This window comes from Lonchura striata, chromosome 9 (genome assembly GCF_050655825.1).
Source record: "Lonchura striata isolate lonStrDom1 chromosome 9, ASM5065582v1, whole genome shotgun sequence".
Taxonomy (NCBI): Eukaryota; Metazoa; Chordata; class Aves; order Passeriformes; family Estrildidae; genus Lonchura; species Lonchura striata.
Window position 1 is genome coordinate 31,258,783 of NC_140711.1, and position 24,233 is coordinate 31,283,015.

The 24,233-nt window shown below is 52.4% G+C and overlaps 3 protein-coding genes and 1 long non-coding RNA gene across 4 annotated transcripts in view; 3 read left to right on the forward strand and 1 right to left on the reverse strand.

The window, feature by feature from the left end:
• The window catches only part of LOC146766703 (uncharacterized), a 38,275-nt gene extending 34,061 nt beyond the window's left edge, over nucleotides 1-4,214 (reverse strand). The window contains exon 1 of the long non-coding RNA XR_014957444.1: nucleotides 3,633-4,214. This is a non-coding gene — a long non-coding RNA (uncharacterized LOC146766703). The remainder of the gene's footprint in view (nucleotides 1-3,632) is intronic.
• A 599-nt stretch (nucleotides 4,215-4,813) lies between these two features.
• Nucleotides 4,814-11,065, forward strand: CLRN1 (clarin 1). The gene is made up of 3 exons (XM_021544909.4): nucleotides 4,814-5,099; nucleotides 8,122-8,301; nucleotides 9,232-11,065. The coding sequence occupies exons 1-3, from the start codon at nucleotides 4,847-4,849 to the stop codon at nucleotides 9,495-9,497; spliced, it is 699 nt and encodes a 232-aa protein (XP_021400584.1). The 5' UTR covers nucleotides 4,814-4,846; the 3' UTR covers nucleotides 9,498-11,065.
• A 147-nt stretch (nucleotides 11,066-11,212) lies between these two features.
• Nucleotides 11,213-18,752, forward strand: MINDY4B (MINDY family member 4B). The gene is made up of 10 exons (XM_085586960.1): nucleotides 11,213-12,120; nucleotides 12,954-13,091; nucleotides 13,723-14,069; nucleotides 14,723-14,814; nucleotides 14,932-15,236; nucleotides 15,625-15,690; nucleotides 16,217-16,287; nucleotides 16,444-16,529; nucleotides 16,830-17,243; nucleotides 18,610-18,752. The coding sequence occupies exons 1-10, from the start codon at nucleotides 12,025-12,027 to the stop codon at nucleotides 18,750-18,752; spliced, it is 1,758 nt and encodes a 585-aa protein (XP_085443086.1). The 5' UTR covers nucleotides 11,213-12,024.
• A 1,817-nt stretch (nucleotides 18,753-20,569) lies between these two features.
• SIAH2 (siah E3 ubiquitin protein ligase 2) lies at nucleotides 20,570-23,997 on the forward strand. Its single transcript, XM_021544908.4, has 2 exons — nucleotides 20,570-20,979; nucleotides 21,566-23,997. The coding sequence occupies exons 1-2, from the start codon at nucleotides 20,611-20,613 to the stop codon at nucleotides 22,121-22,123; spliced, it is 927 nt and encodes a 308-aa protein (XP_021400583.1). The 5' UTR covers nucleotides 20,570-20,610; the 3' UTR covers nucleotides 22,124-23,997.
• The last annotated feature ends 236 nt before the right edge of the window (nucleotides 23,998-24,233 follow it).

A 24,233-nucleotide genomic window follows, 5' to 3' on the forward strand; every position in this document is an offset into this window, starting at 1 on the left:
CAAAGGGTGTGCCTTGGGGCTTCCTCCCCTCCAGCACCACATTTACTCACACACACTCAGAATGCACCAGCCTCTCAGAATAACCAGGCTCTGGATTTGTTTGATCTGGGGTCTGCAGCTGGTCCAGCCTGGACAGACCCCGCATCAGAGGGGCTCGAGCTGGTCCCTCAAAGGGCAGCAGCAAGGTCACAGGGAAAAGCAAGCTTGAAGATGTGTGCTCCTCTTAAGGGCACTATCAGTTATTTAAGTCACAGAATAATTTTTTTCCCAGAGAGAGTTTATACTTTAACTCCTTTACATGAGCAAGAACCTGGTGTTGGATTTCCTAAAACACTTAAGGATGAAAACACCCTGACAGGTAACTAAGCAATCTGAGCAACCGAAGCAATGCTAACTGCATTATTAAAATTATTACAAGACTGCTCAGAACATGCTCTGTTTTCTCAGTGCTTGGGGAAACAGACTGATTCTGCAGATATTATTTTACTCATCTTGTCTCTCTTTCCTGTCAAGCAGCCCAACACACTCAGATTTGGGTCTCTCACGTAGTTACAAATGTTCAATCAAAGCTCCGTGACTCCAAGACCCGTCAGAGCTCCTTTCCCACAGTGGGGTGGGGAGTTTTGTTTGTCTACTTCATTTCCAGAAATGTGATCTCAGAAAGACAAATGTCAACTCTCTGCATTTGTCACAAGCCCCATTCGTGAGAACGACATTCAAAACAGGACTTTTTCACTCTGAAGTGAAAAACATCTCTTGGCATCATAAGAATTCAGATGGACTTCAAAGACAACATCAGAAACAAGGCTAAATACAAGCACAGAGCCCTCAGCCGTAAAAGCAGAGACCTAAGTGCATAAATATCCATGGAGTTCCAGGATTCTACATAGTGATTTCAAGAAATTTAACATCAGTACTTAAAAAAAATCAATCACTCTCTTCTGTCACATCACATTCACTATTGCACACTGGCTAGAAAATCCTGCTACCAAGCTGCATTACCAAGGATCTCCCACTGATGAGGTGTATTTTAAGCTATATTTAACCAGGCTGTATTTTGCTACGCAGGAGACTGACAAGTTCAAGAGTTTCACCAACCATTCTAGACATCTTAAATGGATTAAAGAGGTGAAAAAGCCATTCTTTCTCAGTTCCCTTCCGTGGTGGCACCTGGGACAGATCATGACAGATAATAAAATACAGGTAGTTCAAATGTTAGGTGAAATTTGAGTGGGTTTAAGCCCTAGGAAAATGACAGGTGAACTTACAGAGGAGTTGTTACAGATGTGAGAAAATCACTACTGCATTCTCCAGATCAGCCTTCTGAGGATTCTGTTTCTGCCCAAATCCACTCCTGCCCTCGCAGGCACTCCTTGCCCAACTGGGGCTGCAGATGGGTCACAGGTGTTCCAAGTCTGGACTGGTGTAATAAAATTTATTCCAACTGAAGACTGTACAGTAGCAATACAGACTGTTTACTGGATTGACACCTTCCCAATAATTACTACTGTGAAAATCACTCTGAAGCTGTGCACAAGAGATAATCTGAGTTGAGAAAATGTCACCTGGAAAATACTTGTGGCCAGAAATAAGGTCAGTACTTTTCTCTGCAATCCCATCTAAAAAGAAAGTGAATTTACTGCTTTATGACACAGAATAGGTTAATAGATTTTGAGTCTTTCCACTCAGGCAAATCTCCTGAAGAATCCACACAAGTCAAAGAGAACTAGAAGTGAGTGGTCCTTTCATTGCTCAGTGCACATGGCCACATTTACCAAGCAGCAGCCCTGTCACTGTACTCATTGTGATGTTAAACTTTATGGGCCATCAGACCTTCCCACCAGAACCACTCAACAGCTGCTATTATTATTTGAAACTTCATTGACAGAGAACTGAGCCTCTGCCAGCTACACTAAGTGCTGGGATTTGGATTGCACGCAGCCTGATGGGAGCCCCTTGCCTGTATGGAAACCTGCCACACAAGAGGCAGATGGGAGAGAATCTCAGAATCATTCAGGTTGGAAAAGGCTTTTAAGACCATCAAGTCAAACCATTGAGACAGCACTGCCAAGCCCACCACTAAAACACGTGTGATCCAGGATAAAGGCTCAAACCAAGACGCTAAAACTGGAAAAGCGGACAGGAAATAGGTTCCAAACATGCTTCAGATGGGCTTACATCCAACACAGGCAGCTGTCCTTCAAAGAACATTTTTTACAACAATAACAGCGTCAGCAGGCAGATGTGCTAGCCGTGGACGTCCTATTTACAAAAGAAAAATCCTTACAGGCTTACACGAGCTGCCGGCTGAAAACAGTGTACACAGCCTCGTGACTTGCAGCCTCTTCTGCCAGGGAAAAGCAGAAGTTTGCTAAGGGGAAGGAAGCAGGAGATAAAAAGAAGACCAACAGCACCGCGCGGTGACATCCCCGCAGCGCGGCGGGAGCGGGGAGCGGCCGAAATCCAGCGGCCGTGGGGCGGCCGGGCAGCCCGGCAGCGCTGCCGGGGCTCGGGACCCTGCCCGGGGCTCGGGACCCTGCCCGAACTCCGGGACCCTGCCCGGGACACCGGGACCCTGCCCGGGGCTCCGGACCCTGCCCGGGGCTCGGGACCCTGCCCGGGACACCGGGACCCTGCCCGGGGCTCCGGGACCCTGCCCGGGGCTCGGGACCCTGCCCGGGGCTCGGGACCCTGCCCGGGACACCGGGACCCTGCCCTGGCTCCGCCGGCCCTCCCCTCACCTCCCAGGGCAGGGCAGCGCTGCCAGGTGCTCACCACAGCCTGCCCAGCAGGTGACACCTGAACCTGCACTGGTAAGGTGGATGTGTGTGCTCCCTGACCATGGCAGGAGGATGGAACTGGACGATATTTAAGGTGTCTTCAAACCCAAAGCATTTCTGTGACTTTGGAAGTTCAAATGTTAAAATGCACGGGCACCATCCATCAAGCACTCTGCACCAATTTCAAAAGTTGAGCTTGAGCCAAGCAACAACTAAGTCTTGAAAATTCCAGAGGTGATTAAGAAGTTGCACATAATTTAGCAGTTTAATTTCTTCTCAGTTCCAGATCTTGTAAGGTAAAGGTAAAACTTTCAAAGCTCAGGTTTTTTTCACAGAAAAAAAGTCAGCACCTTCTCTGCTTCTGCTCTCTCCCAAATCTCCTGTGCCTGCTGTGCAAACACACTGCTCTCCCATCCAACAACGCTTTATTCCCACTTGGCATTTTTCATCTCACAGTACAATGTGGTGCTATTGGAAGATTTCCTGCAGATCAAATGGACAGACCTGCATAAAAATGTCAGGTGCTCTGAATTGGGGAGCACAGCTCTAAGGGGCCAAAGCAGCATGTTTTCAATCATAACCTCTGCTCACAAAGTTCCATAAGACAAATAATGGCAGACAACCTGCATTAAGAACAGAATAATGACCTTCAGAAGTTTCCCTACCAACACTGCCTTTTGAAACACAAAGAACATTACTAAAATTATATCTCCAAGTCACAAGAACTTTGGGACACGGAGAGAAGGAATAAAAAGATACAAATACATGTGAAACAGCACAAAATAATTTGGCCCCAAAAGCAAATAAGAACAAAAAGCCAGCACCCAAATGATAAAGCACATCACACCTTACCTGCTCAGAACCACAGCACATCCGTGTGCCTAAGTCCTGATGTCACCCAGGCATTAGGGGTAAGAACTTTCAGAAACTTCCCCTGCCTGCTGTGACAGCTCTCCTTCCTCGGTTTCTCTCGGATTACCATAAAAGTGCGCTGGGAACACAAAGACAACTCTGGCAAGTGTCTCACTCCACCCCACCTGCTCTGAGCTTCACATAGGGTTTGTTGGCAGGTCTGGCTCTGGAAACGCTCCCGGACGTCCCATCCCCCCAGCACTACATTCTGCTTGTTTCTGCAAAGCCACCGAAGCCCCGGGTGACAGTGACAAGTCAGCAGGTCTCTGCAGAGGGTCCTGAACTACGACCATTGCTGGCTGAGAGCACAGCCACTGCTGGAGTCACAAAACAGATCCACTTACATTTCCACTTTCAAATTTTACTCGAACAGTGCATTTTTAAAGTCAGATATTTCTTTTTTTCTCCAAACACCCTCCAAGGAAATTCAGGAGTTTGACATTATACATAGACCCAGTGCCATTATCATTTGCACTACACACACACTAAAAAAAAAAAAAAAAAAAAAAAAAAAACACAACCAAACAAATCCCAAAACAAAGAAAATAAAACAGCAACCAAAATATACAAGAGAGCAGCTCAGCACTACTTTAGAAGAAAACATGCAAAAATAAACCCGCTGGGAGCTTCCTTTATGGAGAGCAGATAATCAGATAGAGCAGCCGAGCTCATCATCTGAACCCCCAACTCACCCAGTCCCCGGGGGCTGGCACGAGCAGAGCACTCATCAAATTACAGAGATCTGTCACCCTAAACCCTGGCTATCAAGTGACAGGGGATGCACAGAAACATCTGCGAAGCTGCACAAGGGCACAGGGAAGCAGAGCATCTGCAGCATCCTCCGGCCAGGGCTGGCCGGGCTCCGCGGCTCCCGGTACCGGGGCTCTCGGGACCGAGCCGGCCGGGCGCCGCGGCTCCCGGTACCGCGGCTCCCGGACCGGGCCGGCCGGGCTCCGCGGCTCCCGGTACCGCGGCTCCCGGACCGGGCCGGCCGGGCTCCGCGGCTCTCGGGACCGGGGCTCCCGGACCGGGCCGGCCGGGCTCCGCGGCTCCCGGACCGGGCCGGCCGGGCGCCGGGGCTCTCCAGCATCCGGGCTGCCGCGGCGCCCGGGGCTGGGCACCGCCTCCGGGCAGCCGCAGCCCCGTGTGCCAGCATGCCAGCGCAGCAGAAGAAGCTGATCTTCTGCACCGCCGGGGTGCTGAGCCTGGCCTGCGCGCTGGGGACGGCGGCGGCCGTGGGCACCCAGCTCTGGGTGAGGGGCTCGATCCTCTGCAGCACCGGAGCGCTGCTCGTCAACGCCAGCGGCCCGGAGCTGCACAAGTTCCTCGGCCACATCCAGTACGGGCTCTTCGGCGGGCAGCGCGTGCGGCAGTGCGGGCTCGGGGGGAGACCCCTCCAGTTCTCATGTGAGTACCCGCGGCCTTTGAGCTGCCTGCACCCCGCTGCTGCCGGCGGGACAGGGCTGCCCCTCGCTCGGACACCGAGCCCCGCAGCGAGGCAGCGCTGCCCTTCGCGTGCTCTGACCCTCAGGGTCAGTAACTCATTTGATGACGCCGATACAGCCGGGCTAATGCTTTCAAATTACTGCACCTACACAGATAGCCACGTTCCAAGAGAGTTATAGTATTTCTTTAAGAAGAATATTTGAGGGGCTTATTTAATATTGAGGGGCTTAATTAATCTCTGTCATCTTCCTCTGTGTGCCAGCATTACAACATTACCTCTATGCTGTCAAGAGGAATGAACTAAACCAGCAAGAACCTCAGGAAAGAGCTGGGGCACTGGCTGCTATTGAGAAACAAAGCAGCCCAAAAGTTTGCAATCTGTGGCACCCACTGGAAGAAAGACTGGGGGAGGCTGTCTGGGAAATGCTAGCTGCCTTGGTATCTGACACATAGAATGTCAAAGTATCCTTTTGCATTCATAACCTATTAATCTCCAAGGATAAGAAGATCAATTAAAAAATTGTGAAGTGAGACATATTTGTATGCAGCAGCAGGCAGAACAGGCAGTAAAAGCCAGATGTTGTGTGTACAGTACCTCCCCTGAAGTTACTACAGCGCACACATCAAAATCTTTCTGCTACAGCAGCACACACAAATTGTTCACACCATGACTTAATGCAAGGGAAGGTTGCCAGACTAGGTACCAGAAATTATTTCCTATATAACATTTCCCAAAAATAGTAAATCTAACTAATTTGATATAGTATTAGTATTTGCTGTCTCTAAATTCTATCACCAGTCTGTTTATACTGCTGAAGTCCCTGTTGATTGCTCTGTGTGCCATCCCAGTGTGTAGTCATTGCACCGGGGCTGTGTTTTCAGAGAGGTCTGTGCAATCCCAGGGATTTTGTTTACTGCTGTAGGTGACAGTTATGACCCAGGCTGGTCCTGCTGCCGGCAGCTCTGGGACTGACACTCAGGTTCAGTCAGTGACAGCTGTGAGAGGTCAGGAGCACTCACCTCAGGGAGCACTGAGAACAAGGTGCTGATCCTGTTCCCTGGGGCTGCAGCAGCCCCCTCCCAACACCTCAGTACCTTGGAAGATCACCGGGAACATTCCAGAAAGCAGGACATACTTATAAAATACACAGCCATAGCTTCATGCACTCACTGTACTTTAGTATGTCTGAGGAGAACAGACACGGAAAATAGGCTAAATGATTTAGTTCTGTGCTTGTTCCCATTAAGTGCTCCCCTCTGACCACTATATCTCTTTTAATTGTAATATGAATTTGCTCTGCCAGCAAATCCAGTTCAGCTGGGGAAAACTTCTGCTCCATTTGTTCCCACTCATTCCCATCAGTTTCTAGGTCAGTGGTTCATTTTCTAAAGGTCTTTGCCATGCACAGCACACATGGGTTTATTCAGGACCATGAAGGAATGTTTCACTTTCAAGACAACGTTGCTTCTGGAATTATTTTTTCCAGATACATCACATATAAAATGTTAATGACAGAAGCAGCTATAGATACAGGTGACCAGGGGAGGATTCAATACCATGCCATACCTTGTTTTCTTAAACCATACAAAATTGTATTATTAAATACACAGTTTTGCATGTTTTCCCAAAGTATCAGATGGTGTCACAGGAACTAATGTGACTAAGTCCTTGTAGGACTCCTGCAGAGGGAAGCTCTGGAAGGGGCTCTGAGGTCTCCCTGGAGCCTTCCCTTCCCCAGGCTGGACACCCCCAGCTCTCCCAGCCTGGCTCCGTGGCCCCCTCTGGACTCACTCAGCAGCTCCACGTTGTTTGGATATTGGGGTGCCCAGGGCTGGGGGCAGCCCTGGAGAGGGAGCCCCAGCTGAGCAGGCAGAGAGGCAGAATCGCCCCATCCCTGCTGTTCACACTGTGGATCAGCCCAGGGCAGGGCAGGTTCTGGGTGCCAGAGCACGAGGAGCTTCTCACCCTCCAGCAGCCCATCCTCCTCCCCAGGCAGCTCCCAGCCATTCCCCAGCAGCCTGGGTTGTGCTGGGATTGCCCTGGCCCGCATGCAGCACCTTGCACTTGGCCTTGTTGAACTTCCTGGGTTCTGCAGACACTCGTTTCATTAATTTCCCTTTCATTTAGTCAGAGAGATAAATGGACTTGACACCCCATCACCTGCTGCTCTGTGCCTCTGCATGGAGCTGCAGAGCAGTTTGTTAGTACAGACTTTACAAGGAGGAGTAATTGATGCGAGTCTGGTTTACTCTCCACACATTACAGCCACAGCAAAGCTGCACCAGGCATTATCACCTCGCTTTGCTCATGCCCCCATAGATCAGGAACAGTGAAGTGTATTTCATTTTTAAAAATCATTCTCTTGCTCTCTGAATGACTATCTCTGTGTCCTAGACAAACAGGACCACAATTTGAAACAGTAGTTTAAAAGCTGCATAAAAATATTTAGAATAAATTATTCCTGAATTTGTGCATCACAATCACAGCATAATTTCATTTCCCACGTCACAGCCCTTTGTGAGGCCTCATGAACATGAATTAAAAAAGTCTAAAGAAAGCTTTATTGTCCCATTCCTAGACAAGAGTGGATGGCCAAACCTTCAGCCAAGGGAGATCAGCCCCATAACACTGGCACTGGAAGAGACCTTGGTGACACCTTGTGCCAGGCCTGTCTCCTCAAATACAGCTTCCTGTTTTTTCCCCAAAAGATGCTGTTCGCATTAAGGCCCAATTAGCACCCTCAGGAAGGGGAGGAGAGGCTAGTATCTCTCCCTCCTGGCCAGCCTATTCTTCCAAGTTTCACAGAACTTTTATGCCTCCAAACATCCATTAAAAAAACATTTCTAGAGAATTATTTCATCTGGTTGCATTTAGAAGAGCAGGATCAAAACAATTATCACAAACGAGCAGCAACCCCTGCCCTGACATCAGAGACAACTTTGCCTAATGTGTAGAATAATATTGTGTTTGTTTTGTTTCCAGTTTTCCCAGATTTGCTCAGAATTATCCCTGCGAGTATCCATGTTAGTGTCATTCTCTTCTGTACAGTACTGATTGTCTTTGCCCTGGTGGGAGCAGGGTTCTTCATGTTCAATGCCTTTGGCAGCCCCTACGAGACTCTGCACGGCCCCCTCGGGCTGTACCTGTGGAGCTTCATCTCCTGTGAGTACCCCTGGGCTGGGCTGAGGCTGGCACTGCTCAGGCTCCCCCGCTTCTCAGCAGAGGAGAGTGGGTTAAACTCTGGCTGCACTGGCTCTAAATTGGCAAAAGCAAGCCAGGCAGGAAAGCGTGTGAGTCTGCCACATCAAACATGTGAAATCATGTGTTTTCTAAATTGAAGTTGAGAGATGGACTGGGGAAATCCTGCACGAGGGTGGGTGGCAGGATGGGAATGGGCAAGCAGCAGGAAACCATGACAGAAGGGCCCCAGGAACCCAGAGCTGGGGTGGCATCACTGGCACCCCACACACAGTCAGAACCAGGGACCACACCAAAGTAGGAAAAGCTGGGGAAAACAACCAAACTATGCCAGTGATGCAGCTGGTTCCAGCCAATGTGAGCGAGGTCACCACCTAGAGCAGCACAGCCTTGCCAAGGACAGGAGAGCTGAGCAGCAGAGGCCAGCAGCAGCTCATGGTCTCTGAGAAGAAGCACTGCTGTGCAGGGATAACAGCCACACAGCTCTTCCCTGGGCTGCTGGCTTGGCTGACAGGCAGATTTACCCTAACTTTACAAGGTATTACACATTACAACCATAATTTAACAAAGGACTTCAGTACATGTTTATGGTCAGGCACACAGAGTGCTCTGTTATGCTCAATGGGAAAAGGCAACCTAAAGCTGAACATGAACACAGATAATTCAGTGGCTCAGGGCACTAAAGCAGCCACACTAAATATTCCTGGTCCTGAGCCAAATTCAATTAGAAAAGCTCACCCATTTCAATAGCCATTGGCTTGGATTCCAGAAATAATCCCTGTTAAATCTATATGGCTATACAAACATTCTCCATGTGGTATTTGGCTGCAGCATACATCATGCAGCACAGCTGAGGGATTGCTGAAATGATGAGCCTCTCCCCCTCCCTTTCAGGTTCCTGTGGTTGCCTCATCATGATTCTCTTCTCCTCAGAGGTGAAGATCCACCACCTTTCAGAGAAAATTGCTAATTTCAAAGAGGGAACTTTTACATTCAAGACTCACAGTGAACAGTTTGCAAATTCCTTCTGGACCATCCTGGTCTGCTCCCTGGTGCACTTCCTCAATGCTCTGCTAATCCGATTTGCTGGATTTGAATTTCCCTTTTCAAAACCAAAAGATTCAGGGACAGTCACAGGAGCGGTTGACCTGATGTATTAAAATGATGGGATTTAAGCACATTTCAAGCAAAGAAATTTGTCTCTATTACATCAACAACCACCATATGAACTAACTTGTGAATGATTGCTCTAGGGAAGGTAAAAAAGGGGAAGTTTCAAATAAGTGTTAATATGGTGCAAGCAGTGAACAAAAGATGTGCTGTATGGTAATGTCTGTATGGAAAAGTCCTTTTTCTTGGGGTAAGGTCTTATCAAGGCATTTTTTCCTGTAAACTGTTAAAAAAGTGGCTGGTATGAAGAAAAATAGAAATCTCAGCAGTGTTGCTCTGAATCTGGAAAGTCCAGTCAATGGGTTGCAGTAGAAGCACACACTCACCAGCAGCAGCTCTGCCCTTCAGCCCTGGAGAAGGCCAGGATGCAGACACGACCACGTCAGGGCAGCAGGGCCCAAGGACACCCAGCAAGGGACAGGACAACGCTCAGGCTCTGCCCCAACACCCCTCAAACTCCAGCCCAAGTGCAGTGCTCAGAGGGCACAACCTGGACACCTGCACTTTGATCTGGCTTCACATGTATGGCAACAGCATCACTTCTCTCCATGAAACTTCCTGGGTTTTTTCCTTTTAACAAACCAGACTGCTCCAAACCCAAAGTCCTGGGAGCCCTTGTTTCCCCAGCAGATGCTGCAGCTTGGTGACAAAGCTGACGCAGCACAGCAGATGCAGGGGAGATGCCACATGCTCCTGCTTGCCTGAGGGAAGCAGCCAGGCTTGGCAGTACTGAACAAACCCTCTGCAGCTCACCAGGCAAAGGGCATTTCCCAGGGCAGAGCCACAGGAGCAAGCCCAGGTACCTCCACCTTCTACTGCCCTCTCCAGAGAATGGCCCTGCAAGGTCTCATCAAACAATACCAATAAACCCCGTCAGAACCCCGGTGAAGGGCAGCAATAGCACAGCAGACAGGCTCCTTCCTGTGCAGGCTGCAGCTCAGCAGGGGCTGAGGAACAAACACAGCAGGGTCTGGCACAGAACAGACGGACACCTCATCCCTCACCCCTGGACGTGCCCAAGCCAGCTAAAGCAAGAGATACTTCCCCAGGCAGAGCACGATCCCACCAAGCACTGCCTCCACGGGGTTACCTGGGTGCCTTGGAGATGAGCAGCTCCTCGCAGGACACAGAAACAGCCCTCAGAGCAAACATGGGTGGTGAGCCCCCGCCCCCTTTGTCTGCAGGGCTGTGCCCAGCTGTGGGTGAGGAGCAATCCCTGCCAGCATCCACTCAGTGCCCGGGTACAGGCCACACCCAGGTACCAGGTATCACAGCCCTCTGTGCTCCAGGATCTACCAGCCCACAAGGTCTTACTGACTTTGATGTAATTTTTGTACTTTTACTGTGAAAGGAAAAACTGCCAGGTTGTTGCAAAGGTTTGTCAGCTGTATCCTTTCCCAAAGTAGCTCTGCCTCCACATCTCCCTGGATTTTATGAATGTGGAATGGCCTCTGCAAGTCAGCACAACCCCCAGCTTTTTTCATCGTTTTCTTCATGATCTGTATGCATATTCTTTCTAATGTTAATGTATGTTCTTAAAACATAATTTGTATTGTGTCTCATGGTATTGTTTACTACACAGCAGACCCAAACACATTCCTTTACTGTGCAGAAAAGAGCAGTCCCAGTCTGGGGTCTGGGAATCCTCACAGAGGTCACTCTGCCCAAATCCTGGCCTGACCACCCCCACATCCCACCCTGCAGCCCAGCTATTCCTAAGGCAAACAATAACTTCTTACCAGCAAAATAAAATTAAGACAGTGTTTGTGGGTTTGACGGGCTGGAAGAGCAGGTGTGGTCTGCCCAGTGCAAATTGTGAGGGAACCCCAGCATGGACACTGAGGGAACGGCAGGAGGGACACCTGGGGAGCCCCAGCATGGACCCTGGACCCCCTTGCATTCATTAAAATGCCCCGTACTGGAAAATGCCCCCGCTCCCGCCCCGCTTTGGCAAACACCCTCGTTCCTGCTCCACGCTGGAAAATGCCCCTGCTCCTGCCCCACGCCCCACCACCCGCAGTGCCCCCCGAGCAGCCACCGCTGCCGCCGTGCCCCCGCTCCTGCGGCATTAAACATTGATGCTGCCGGCCCGGCGAGCGGAGCAGCTGATCCCGGCTCTCCCGGCAGCTCCACCGCGGTGCGACGGGGGCTGCCCGCAAGCCCCGGGGCCTCCGAGCAGCGAGGCTCGGAGCAGCGAGGCTCGGAGCAGCGAGGCTCGGAGCAGCGAGGCTCGGAGCAGCCAGGCCCGGAGCAGCGAGGTTCGGAGCAGCGAGGGTCGGAGCAGCGAGGGTCGGAGCAGCCAGGTTCGGAGCAGCGAGGCTCGGAGCAGCGAGGGTCGGAGCAGCGAGGCTCGGAGCAGCGAGGGTCGGAGCAGCGAGGGTCGGAGCAGCGAGGTTCGGAGCAGCGAGGGTCGGAGCAGCGAGGGTCGGAGCAGCGAGGCTCGGAGCAGCCAGGTTCGGAGCAGCGAGGGTCGGAGCAGCCAGAGTCGGAGCAGCCCCCGGCCCGCGGGTGATCGCCATGGGTGACCGGGGGGCTGGGCACACTGCGCTGGAGGAAATCACCAGCAGAATCTCTGACCTCAGCAAATGGAGAGAAATCTTTAGCTTCCGTGGGTAAGATTTTTATTCTGCTTCTTTAACACAGTTTTAATTCCAGGTGGTTATTTAATGTAATTTTTCAAGTTATGTTTTATTACAAAACTTACGTGAAAATTATAAAAGGTCCTCGTACTCAGTAAGATAAATGCTACAGGTCTTACTCTTCCTTTGTTCTGGGCATCCCTTCTGGCTGGGCTTCAGTTTCTCCACATGCCAGTAATAGCTCAGTTGGGTTTTTTCATTTGTACTTTATTTTATGTTTTCAGCTTGGAAATCAGCAGCACAACTCATCAGGTAACTCCTTTTCCAAAGGTAATGTTTTCTGTTTGTCTGGTGAGTTTTGGGCTGTCCTTAGTTGGCACACTGAGAGGCTCACACATCCATACCTGCAGGCCAGGTATCTATGGAGACTCATTTCTCATGCTGCTTCTTTGAGAAACAGACTTCAGGTATTTTGAAGTCAAAAGGGCAGAGCAGTCCTACACTTGATTAACCTTTCCATCAAAAATGAATGGTTTTCATGATGAGTTTTAGAAAACAAACTAAGATCTCTAAAATGTGTTTGGAAAGCCTGCTGTGCCCTTAGGTCAGGAGACGCTGAAGGGTATTCCCTGTAATTCAGACAAACACAGCACGACCACCTGCTCCAGTCATCAGCTCGTAGGGGTGTGTTGGGAATGTCTGAAAACAGCTGGAAGTCAAGAGCACCCACGTTCCAGGGCAGCAGGGTAGTGTCCCCCAGCGCCCTGCCAGCCCAGGCACTGTGCCCACCCTGGGAGCCCTGGGGCACGTTCGGTGGTGGAGCAGCAGCCCCGGGTGATGATGCACTGTCTGCTCCTCTCCCTGCAGCAAGGACGGAGCAGTGCTGCCCATGGATCACCCGAAGCCAGGGAGCCCCCGGGGTCACAGCCCCCCTCCTCCGTGCCCCAGCCCCTCCTGCTCCCTCAGGGCGTGGGCGGCCGCCCCATCCCCCCGGACACGGCAATGGTGAGCTGCCTGCTGAATTAAGTATGAGCTGTAATGGAATCTCCTGAACGGAAAGAGACTGGGGAGCCTTTCCTGCTGCTCTGACTGCAGGCTTCAGCCTGCTGTCCGCTGAACGGGGTGTGGAACGGGGATGGATTATTTAGGATTATTTAACAAACATGGCTGGAATGCAACCTTAAAGCTGATACACAATAATTCTCAGGAGAGAACCAGTCAAATGACAACAGGCAATGTTTCCCTGCACTTGGGGGCTTCCCTGACAAACAGCCTCAGGAAAATTGTTTGGCTTGGAAAGGGCCTTTAACATCATCAGTGAGGGATTTCAGCTCCTACTGAGTGCCTGGCCCCAAAAGCACTGCTGCCAGGTGCTGTTGTCCAGCAGCTTGGCAGATCTGTGGGCAATGGCAGGATGGGCCCCGGTGCAATGTTCCCCAAAATGTGCATCGTACCCAGATGTAAGTTATTACACACCTAGAACCAAGCTTCACCAGAGTGGCTGAGTGCTGTGTGAAGTCCCTGCAGAGCTCAAACATCACCTTTGCTCTGAAGCTCTGAGGCCTGGCTCTGGGCAGACGGTGTGCTCCGGCTGAGGGCGCGCAGCACCTGCGCCCCGAGAGCCCTGATGTGACAGCCCTCGTGCTGGGACACGGCTCTGACCCTGGCCCCTCTGCCTCCTGCTCCACAGAAGCTGCAGAAGCTGCTCTTCAGGAGCACGGCCCCCCTCTTCAGCAGCGAGTGGGCAGCAGCACACTTCAGGTTCCACCCGCCGCACTCCGACCTGGCCTACGCACTGCAGGCAGGAAAGGTAAGAGTGTCCCACAGCGCCTGGCACCTGCTGCCTGCTGCCACAGACACCTGTGGGAGCTGGCAGCCGGGGCAGGGGCCTTGGCGGCGCACACACCTGTACCCTGCACACCTGTACCCTATACACCTGTACCCTGCACACCTGTACCCCGCACATCTGTACCCTGCACACCTGTACCGCACACACCTGCTCAGGAGAGACACAGCAGGTTGCAAAAAGCCTGTATCTTTTCTGAGAATTAGACTTACCTAATTATTCCTGCTCCACCTAGACATCCAACAAGTGAAGTCACCTAGGCTATAATTTTCTGAGCTGGAGGTTTTCTTCTTCCTTATTTGCCATCACAACATTGCACCCAAGAAAGCAGAAGGCCAAGATACACACTCGAATTATCAATCCCCCCACCTTGTCCGGAGGCTGAAACGCTGGGTACAGCCACTCCCGCATTCCAAGCTCCGTGCTCACAGAGGGAGCACTGCCCTGGTGGGTGTCAGCACGGTGGGGATCGGGCACTGGCACTCCTGTGCTCAGCCTCACATGAGCTCTGGACTGCCTCAGCACCTTTGCTGCGAGGCTGGAGGGGACAAAAAACAAGCCATGGAGCTTCCCTGCACAGAGGGTGCCTGGAGCTGGGTGCTATTCCTTGGGACAGAGGAAGGACGGGCACCCACCCACAGGGTCCCTACTGCCCCCAGCACATGGCCAGGGCTACTCTGCTGCTCTTCTCTGTAGGGGTTTCTTGTGGTCCCCCTGGCCAGGGACTGCTGGGAGTGACAAGTGCTTGTTCAGGCTCCTCAGACGGCTGGAGCTGTTTTTCTGTTCCTAGGGAGGAACAAGACCCATTCTGGCAGCTGTACAAGCACACATCATCACATACCTGCTCTTCACAAGAGAGACAGAATGTACTCACCTGGAAAGGTAAGTTGCTAGGTCTCATGGGACACATGAAAATTATTTCCATGCATTGTTTGGTCAGTGACAGCCTCTGGGTTCAGGCAAACCAGATCCAGGTTCAGCTGTACAGATACAGGTGAGGATATGCACTGAGAGAGAAGCCTTGGCTGACCCCCTGGCAAGGCTTCTTCCCACTAAATCCTCTGATTTTGGGACAGTGGCATGTGCCCCCCACCTCTGTGGTGTCATGGTCACAGTCCCTGGTTTCCCCCTGGCACAGGCTGTGCCGGGTCGGGCGGTGGGAGCAGGGGCAGGCACTGGCCACAGCCCTGGCAGAGACCCTGTGGGCAGCAGGAGGAGGTGGCAGAGCTGTTGTGTGCCTCGTCACTGCCCCTATCACCACGATGCCACGAGAAAGCTACAGAGCCAACAGCTTCACAGAGAGAGTGAGTAAGGAACTGTCTTCTGCCAACGGGATTTTCCTTACAGATACTTTTGGCCTGAAACATAGAATCTCCTACACCTGCTCCCCCACTTATGTTGCACTACCTACAGGGATCACCCCAGACCCAGGTCTTGCTGCAGCCTGTGATACATCCACCTCCCCTCACCAAAGCCCATCTTCCTTCTCCTGCAAAGAGGAGAGTCCTGTCAACACAAAGCTGCTGCCCTGAATCCCTGCACACAGCCAGAGCCCACAGCTGGGGAAGGGACAGAGCAAACCTTTGCATTGTTCTTTCACTTGACTAATGGAACCATAGGATTCAAAATCTCAGCTTTTTTGTATAATTCATGTCTCCTTTACACCACCCTCACGGTGCCCATGCCCAACAGATCTGGCTGTTCAAGTTCTCGGAGAAAGCTGCTGCTCAGGGGTTCATCTCTGATCACATAAACAGTGTAAGTGGGGATAACTGCTTTATCCAGGTTATTTTCTTGCTAAATTACATCTTATTTCCCATTCCAATTGGGCATTTTGGGCACAGGAGTGTTAACATCATCAGGACATTCACACAGTTAATGTACAGTTAGTGCATGGATAATTTCCAGCCTTTCCTATGGGAAGGGATTCTGCTCCCATATAAACCCCTGTGACTTAAGCCATTATTCCAGCTCTCTCAGCCCATAAACACTGGGTAAACAGGACAGCATTTTGTACATCATTCAAGGATGTGATTCCTTGCAGCCTCAGCAAAAATATGGGAAAAATTGTACAAAACCCATTTAGCTAGTAACTGGAAGTTTCTTTCTTTTTTCACCTGATCCTATTCTACAAAATTAGTTACAAATCCTCCTGGAATAGCACCTTACTCATCTAACTCAACATGCACACCTAGGGCTGTATTTAAGCAGAAGAATTGTTTTAATTCAATATGATTTACTAGCCATAATTCCTTCCCTGTGATGCCTTATTTCTTTTTTTCAGTTCAAAGGTGAAGGAAGCCATGGAGTGATCCTATTTTTATACAGTTTACTTTTCTCTAGGACACTTGAAAGGTATATTTTGCTTTTTAAACATTTTCCTGTAGTTTGATTGCATCTCCTGAAAAGCCTTTTCCTTTCCTCCCATCTCTCTTGGTCAGGAAGGGAGGTGCAGTGCTGCCTCTGCCACAAGCCCACTGCTGCCCTGATGATCTGTGCTTGGTCACACAGGGTCCAAGAGGATTTGGGTGACACAGCTCCTCTGCTGAACATCAGTTCTGGAAATGTCTCCTGTACAGAGGTAGGATCAGCCACATGTCTTAAGCATTTTTTCCAGTTTTACTAGTCCCATACCTGATTTAGGAAAAAAAATTACTTGTTAATTAATCCAAGCAAAAAGAAGCCTAAGTTCATAAAAAAAATATTTTGCAATTTTAATCATGGCTGTGCACTTGAAAAACTGATGATGATGATAGTAGCAATAATTTTTAAAATGCCACTGGCAGCCTGGCATTCCCCAAAAGTTGTGCCAGACGTGGCAGAGCTGGGAGCAGGGCACCACGCGCCAGGGCCGTTACTCCGTGTCCCCGGGCTGTGCCCGGGCTGTGTCCCCGCAGGCCGTGCTCAGCCTGCTCCTGACGGGACGGGCGAGCCCGGAGCTCGGCGGCAGCCGGCAGCCGCAGCCCGGCGCCGCGGACGGGGGCGGCGCGGCCCCGTGGCAGCGGGGCCCGGTGGGCTTCCTGCGCTGGGAGCGGGCGCCGGTGGAGCGGCAGGTGAGCGCAGGGGCAGCCCCACGGCCAGCGGGACCCTCGGCACAGCCCGGGCTCCTGGCAAGCGTCCCCCTGGCCAGGTGAGCCCCGGGCTGCGGACGCCCCGGCTGCCCGTGTGGCTGTGCAGCGTCTCGGGCAGGCACAGCGTGCTCTTCGGCACCGACCGCCGGCTGATCTCCGACTGGAAATCCGAGAGAATTTTCCACCTGTACTTCTACACTGGGCAGCAGGAGCAGACCCAAACTGCCCACCTGACGATAGGTACGACCCAGACTTACCAGGGACTGAGGTATGGGCATCTCAGACTATCACAGACAACCCGTTCCTGCGCTAAATACTCAATACAAAGTTTAAACACACCAGGAAGCTGGACTGTTTCATGATTAATTCAAAATTTATAATAATATTCTCTCCAGCTGCTGGGGTGTTACCCCACCCAGCCCTCAAGCCCTGTGCAGCTGCTCACTCACTCCCCACCCGCAGGATCAGGGAGGGAGTTGGAAGGGTAGAAGTTAAAGAACTTGGCTGAGATAGAGACAGGGTAATAAGAAAAGCAAAAGCCACACACAAGCCAAGGAAAATAAGAATGAATTCACTTCCTCCACAGGCAGACAGGTGTTGCAGGGCCCCATCACACACAACAGTGGCTTGGGAAGACAAACACCACACTCAATAGTCCTTTCTCTTCCTTCTCCCCATTTCACATACTGAGCACGAGGTCATACGGTCTGGAATACCCCTTTGATCATTTTGGCTCCTCTGTCCTGGCTGTGTCTTCTCCCAGCCTGCCATGCACCCCCAACTTCCTCACCAGCGCAGCAGTAGGAGGAAGCAAAAAGGCCTTGGCTATGCCCAGCCATAACAAAATCACCTCTGTATAATCAACCCTGTGTTCAGCACAAATCCAAAACACAGCTCCATACCAGACGCTGAGAAGGCAATGAATTCTATCCCAGACAAAGCCTGCACACCAACACATGAGGCTGGCACGCAGCAGGGCCACCTGCCTGTCTGACTGAGGCTGAAGCGTGTCTTCCTGCTCAGCACCAGCTGCCACCATGGCCCTTGTGCTCCTCACCAAGTTTCATATCCTCCCAGGAGGGACAAACTGCTCCTGCAGCAATGCTTTGGTTGTGAACAAGGTTTTGTGCTTGGGGTGCAAGATTCTTGTTTCTCTGCTGCTGTGCAACACTTTCCTCACTGGGTGCCTCCTTCCTTGCTCTCCTTTCACTGCAGCATTCAAAGCAAAGTCAGAACCTTGAAACTAAAGGGTAAATCTGCGGGGAAGCAGAGTGATTTGAGATCAACCCTCATGATACCTGGTGCAGCAGCCACAGACACTATCTGAGCATCTGCTCAGAAAAGCAGTATGCAAACACACCGTGCAAGCAGCCCAGAGCTGCACTTAGAGCACCGGAATTTCCCGGGGAAGCCCACGGTGCACGGTGCACGGGCAGTCCCCAGCCCCGGAGGCCCTGCTTACCCTCCCCCCGCTCCCTGGGGCAGAACGGCAGCACATCTACATCAATACAGCTGCAGAAGCTTCTGCTTTTAGCCGTCACTTTTTGAGTGGGGTTGGGTTTAAAGATTTTTTTTTTTAGACATTTATTTTTCATTTCCTCTTCAGACACTCATTCACATCACTGGGAAGAGGCTCAAAGAGAAGGCCCGTGCAGCCCAGGGAAGAGGCGCCCAGCCCTGGAGATGGCAATCAGGACCAAGTGGGCAGGTGCGACCGTCAGCTGGAACGGGACAGATCCCTTCTTCTGAGGAGTGAGCAGGATGGACCCCTGCTCCTGAAGGGTACTAGCATCTCCCACACTACCAACTGCACTGGTCACTGCAGTCTGGAGGACAAAAAGCTCTCTCCCAGGTCAAAAACCCTTTGGTGCATTGAAGGGACACCTGACTATAAGGCATCACACCCACTGCAAAAGTGTGCATTGCAGGAACAGTGACTTGCAACCCTGTCCCACTGCACGCCTTTTCCAGGTGGTAGGATGCAGGTTCTCCTGCTCCCAACAACAGCTGGCAGGGAAAGGAAAGAGTCAAGCCCTGGCACAGCCACCCATGGCAGTGGTGGAATCTCCATCCCTGGAGGAGCTCAAAAGCTGTGCAGATGTGGGATTTGGGAACATGGTTTAGTGGTGGCCTTGGCAGTGCTGGGGTAATGGTTGGACTAGTTGGGTCTTAGAGGGCTTTTCCAACCCCAGCTGCTCTGGGGCTCTGTAATTCAGTGATTTTACTGCCTTTGCCAAATCCTGGCACCCTGCATTTGCCTGACAAGCATGGGTAGGGCACATTGCTTCTAGCTCACAGAAACCACTGTCCACTTCCTTTTTCATTGTCATTACTCCAAAACCACCTGTAAGTCACACCCTTAATGTATTGCTAAAGTCAAATGAGAACAGTAAACCTTCCGCAAGCGATCCAGAAACTTGGTTCAGGTTTATTGAATTTTATAAAAAATAAAAAGAAGCCACGACACCCAGCCAGAGATTATGCTGGGCTGGGATGAGGAGATGCTGGTTACAGCTGGTGTGAGGTCTGCGACCCCACTGTGGAACCGCAGCTCAGCCCCAGCGCTGCAGTGCCCGGGCACCCACAGCTCCCGCGGCACCGGGAGAGGGGCCCAGGGCTGCGGGGGATGCACGGTCCCGCCGAGGGGCATGGTCCTGGTAAAGGGATACACTCCCGGTGAGGGGGCATGGTCCTGGTGAGGGGCTGGCAGGACACGGTCCCGCTGAGGGGACACGGTCCCTGTGAGGGGACACGGTCCCGCTGAGGGGACACGGTCCCGGTGGAGCGGCACTGTCCCGGTGAAGGAAGGGACACGGTCCCGGTGAAGGAAGGGACACGGTCCCGCTGAGGGGACACGGTCCCGGTGAAGGAAGGGACACGGTCCCGCTGAGGGGACACACTCCCGCTGAGGGGACACGGTCCCGGTGAAGGGACACGGTCCCGGTGAAGGAAGGGACACGGTCCCGCTGAGGGGACACGGTCCCGGTGAAGGAAGGGACACGGTCCCGCTGAGGGGACACGGTCCCGGTGAAGGAAGGGACACGGTCCCGCTGAGGGGACACGGTCCCGGTGAGGGGACACGGTCCCGGTGAAGGAAGGGACACGGTCCCGCTGAGGGGACACGGTCCCGGTGAAGGGACACGGTCCCGGTGAAGGAAGGGACACGGTCCCGCTGAGGGGACACGGTCCCGGTGGAGCGGCACTGTCCCGGTGAAGGAAGGGACACGGTCCCGGTGAAGGAAGGGACACGGTCCCGGTGAAGGAAGGGACACGGTCCCGCTGAGGGGACACGGTCCCGGTGAAGGAAGGGACACGGTCCCGGTGAAGGAAGGGACACGGTCCCGCTGAGGGGACACTGTCCCGGTGAAGGAAGGGACACGGTCCCGGTGAAGGAAGGGACACGGTCCCGCTGAGGGGACACACTCCCGCGCAGCGCGGGCGGGCCCGCGCGGGGCACGCCGGGAGCGGGGCGGGTGCCGCGCGCAGCCGCCGCTCGCCCCGCACCGCCCCGTCCATCCTCATCCTCCTCCTCCTCCTCCTCCTCCTCATCCTCCGCCTCCGCCCGCCTCCCAGCGCGGCCCGATGGTGGCGGTGGCGGCGAGGCGCGATGAGCCGCCCGTCCTCCGCCGGCCCCGGCCCTAGCAAGCCTTGCGGGAAGCAGCAGCAGCACGCCCCGTCCCCCGCCGCCGTCCTGCCGGGGACCGGCGGCGCTTCTCCGCCGCCTCCCCCTCCTCCTCCTCTTCCTCCCCCCCAGCAGCAGCAGCAGCAGCAGCAGGAGCTGACCTCGCTCTTCGAGTGCCCCATCTGCTTCGACTATATCCTGCCGCCCATCCTGCAGTGCCAGGCCGGGCACCTGGTGTGCAAGCAATGCCGGCAGCAGCTGAGCCTCTGTCCCACCTGCCGTGGCTCCCTCACCCCCAACATCAGGAACCTGGCCATGGAGAAGGTGGCCTCGGCCGTCCTCTTCCCGTGCAAGGTAAGGATGAGCGGCTGGGCAGGGGGACGGGAGGGCCACCCAGACCAGCCCCGATCCCTGTGCCCCTGCGGAAAACCCCCAGCCATCATCCCCATCCCTGTACTCCTGCAAAAAAAAACCCATCCCTGTACCTCTGCAGAAAACCCCCAGCCATCACCCCCACATCCATATCCCCAGACCACCCCCCTATATCCTCCTACAGAGGACACCCACCCACCATCCCAGTTGTTGAAACTAGAATCCTCTGTTCTTTTTAAAGAAAAGGAATATCCAAGCCAGGACCTCTCCAGCTGATCTGGACGGATCAGATCTAACTACTACAGCAGATCTAACAGCAACGCAGCCATACAACCCATTTTATCTAAGTGCTTGCATTAGGAAAAAACAACCTCAAAAGATGAGAAGAATCCATTTTAAGTGGAAACAAAAAGTAAAGCTCAGCTTGAAGCCAGGGCTCCATACAATGTAAAGTTTGCAATGAGAATGAGAGCTCTGGTTGATCACCTGTGTTTCCAGTTGACGGGTGGGAGCAGCACATACTAGGGCTGATGCCTTTCCTGACAGCTTGTGTTTGGTCTCTTTCCAGTATGCCACAACAGGCTGCTCCCTGACCCTCCACCACACAGAAAAGCCAAAACATGAAGCCATCTGTGAGTACCGTCCCTACTCCTGCCCGTGCCCTGGTACCTCCTGTGACTGGGAGGGGTCCTTGGAAGCCGTGATGTCCCACCTCATGCATGCCCACAAAAGCATTACCACCCTTCAGGGAGAAGACATCATTTTCCTTGCCACAGACATTAACCTGCCAGGGGCAGTGGACTGGGTGATGATGCAGTCGTGCTTTGGTCACCACTTCATGCTGGTGCTGAAGAAACAGGAGAAGTGTGAAGGTCACCAGCAGTTTTTTGCCACCGTGCTGCTCATTGGCACCCGTAAGCAGGCAGAGAACTTTCAGTACAGACTGGAGCTGCACAGCAGCTGCCACCGACTGACCTGGGAGGCATCTCCCTGCTCCATCCACGACGGCGTGTCCATGGCCATCCGCAACAGCAACTGCCTCATTTTTGATACAGCTACTGCACACCTTTTTGCTGACAACGGAAACCTCGGCATCAACGTGACAATTTCCATGTGTTGCCCGTGATGCATTGCTAGCGAGACTCGAGCTGTCTGGATGTAGTGCTTCACTGGGTTTTGGTTTTGGTTCCCATTTTTTATGCTATTCAACTATGTCATCTTGTATGCTAAGGTTTCTGACTAGCCAACAGCTGTAATTCTGGGCAGAAGAGGAACAAGAGTATGCTGTAAGTAATGTGAGCAGGACAAGGTCTTTTAAAATTCTTGGGTGCCTTAGGAAGACTACACACAAGATTACACACCTTTTGTAATTTAATTATATTTTATGTAAAGAGTGCTTCCATTGGATATATGGCTTAAGAGGCTCCTGTTTGGAGCACACCTAAAAAGCCCTTTCATCAGCAGTACAGATTCTGTCTGATGCTGGTGAGCTTTAATAAAAGGCTTTAGTATCACAACAGGGTTTGGTTTAGAAGAGACTATCATCTGTTCCAATCCTCCTGCCATGGCAGGGAGACCTTCCACTATCCCAGGCTGCTCCAGCCCCAGTGTCCAGCCTGGCCTTGGGCAGTGCCAGGGATCCAGGGGCAGCCACAGCTGCTCTGGGCACTTACACCAGGGCCTGCCCACCTTCCCAGGGAACAATTCCTGCCCAATATTCCATCTCACCCTATCCACTGGCAGTGGGAAGCCAGCCCCCCTTGTCCTGTCACTCCAGGCCCCTGTCCAAAGTCCCTCTCCAGCTCTCTTGTAGCACCATTAGGCCCTGGAAGGGACTCTAAGTTCTCATGATTTGCCATTAGTGAAGCCATGTTGACTATCACCAATCACCTCCTTATTTTCCATGTGCCTTAGCATAGTTTCCAGGAGGATCTGCTCCAAGCTCTTTCCAGGCACTGATGTGAGACCTGACAACCTGTAGTTCTCTGGATCTTCCTTTTTCCTCTTTCTAAAAAAAGACGGTTATGTTTCCCCTTTCGGAGTCAGTGGGAACTCCTCTGGATTCCAGAACTTCTCAAATGTGATGGATGATAGTGGCCAAGCCGCTTCCTCCACCAGTCCCTCTGAACCCACGGGTGCATTTTGTCAGGTCCCATGGACTTGTGCACCTTCAGGTCCCTTCGACCTCCTCGACCCCAGTCCTCTCCTGCTGCAGGCAGTTCTTTGCTCCCCCACTCTCTGCCTCTGCCTCCTGCAATTTGGGTAGAGTGGCTGGAGCAGTTTGCCACGAAGGCTGAGTCAAAAACGTGGCTGAGTACCTCAGCCCTCTCCAAGTCCCAGGGAACTGGTGTTCCCGTTTCCTTCCATAGAGGGTCCACATTGTCCCAGGTCTTCCTTTTATCACCAGTGTACCTATAGAGGTTGCTTTGCTTGTTGCCCTTGATGCCCCTGGCCAGATTTAAGTCTTTCAGGCTCTAGCAATCCTAACCTGACCCCTGGCTGATCACAATCTTCCCTGGCTGCCTGTCCTGTCCTAGTAGGTGAAAAAGGAAGAAAATCCAAGTAACCTTTCACTGGAGCTGTGAGTGGAACAGTAGGTACTTCAGCAATGTTCCTCCATTCCCTGCTACCTTATGGAAGGGAAGGGCACTGGGTCAGCTATGGTGGTGGCTTCAATATGAAAAAGGAGAGAAAGGGCTGGGGTATGGCATGGTACATTACACCATGTGAAATGCATAGAATTGCTGGCTTCTGTCTGCTTCAGGGGGATCAGGCCAGGTACAGGTGCAGGCAGGAGGCACAAGTCTCACAGACTGCAGATGGCTGGAGCCAGTGACACAAGGTTGTCCACGTGCAGCTGCCCTGGGACACACTCTACTATTGATCATTGTAAAAGATTCATAACATAGCAAGAGCTTTATGGCCAGTGTCTTGTCATTTGGTATTTAAGTTTTGTTGCCATATTTCTTTTATTTTGCAATAAATATTTTGCAAAACCTACACTGAGGAGCTGTGCTAACACACAAATGCATGGCAGCTGCTCCACGGTTACACTGTGTGCTCGGCCGTGCTGGATCAGCTGGGATCCCCTGGCATGGGCTGGCTCTCCCTGGAGGGGTCCTTGCCCCTGCCACCGTGCTGTCACCACACCTGACTCTGCCTGCAGACCCCCAGCCAGGCTACAGCACCGGGCAGGTACCCTGCAGCCCCTTGGCTGCTCTCCAGCCCACCAGGAG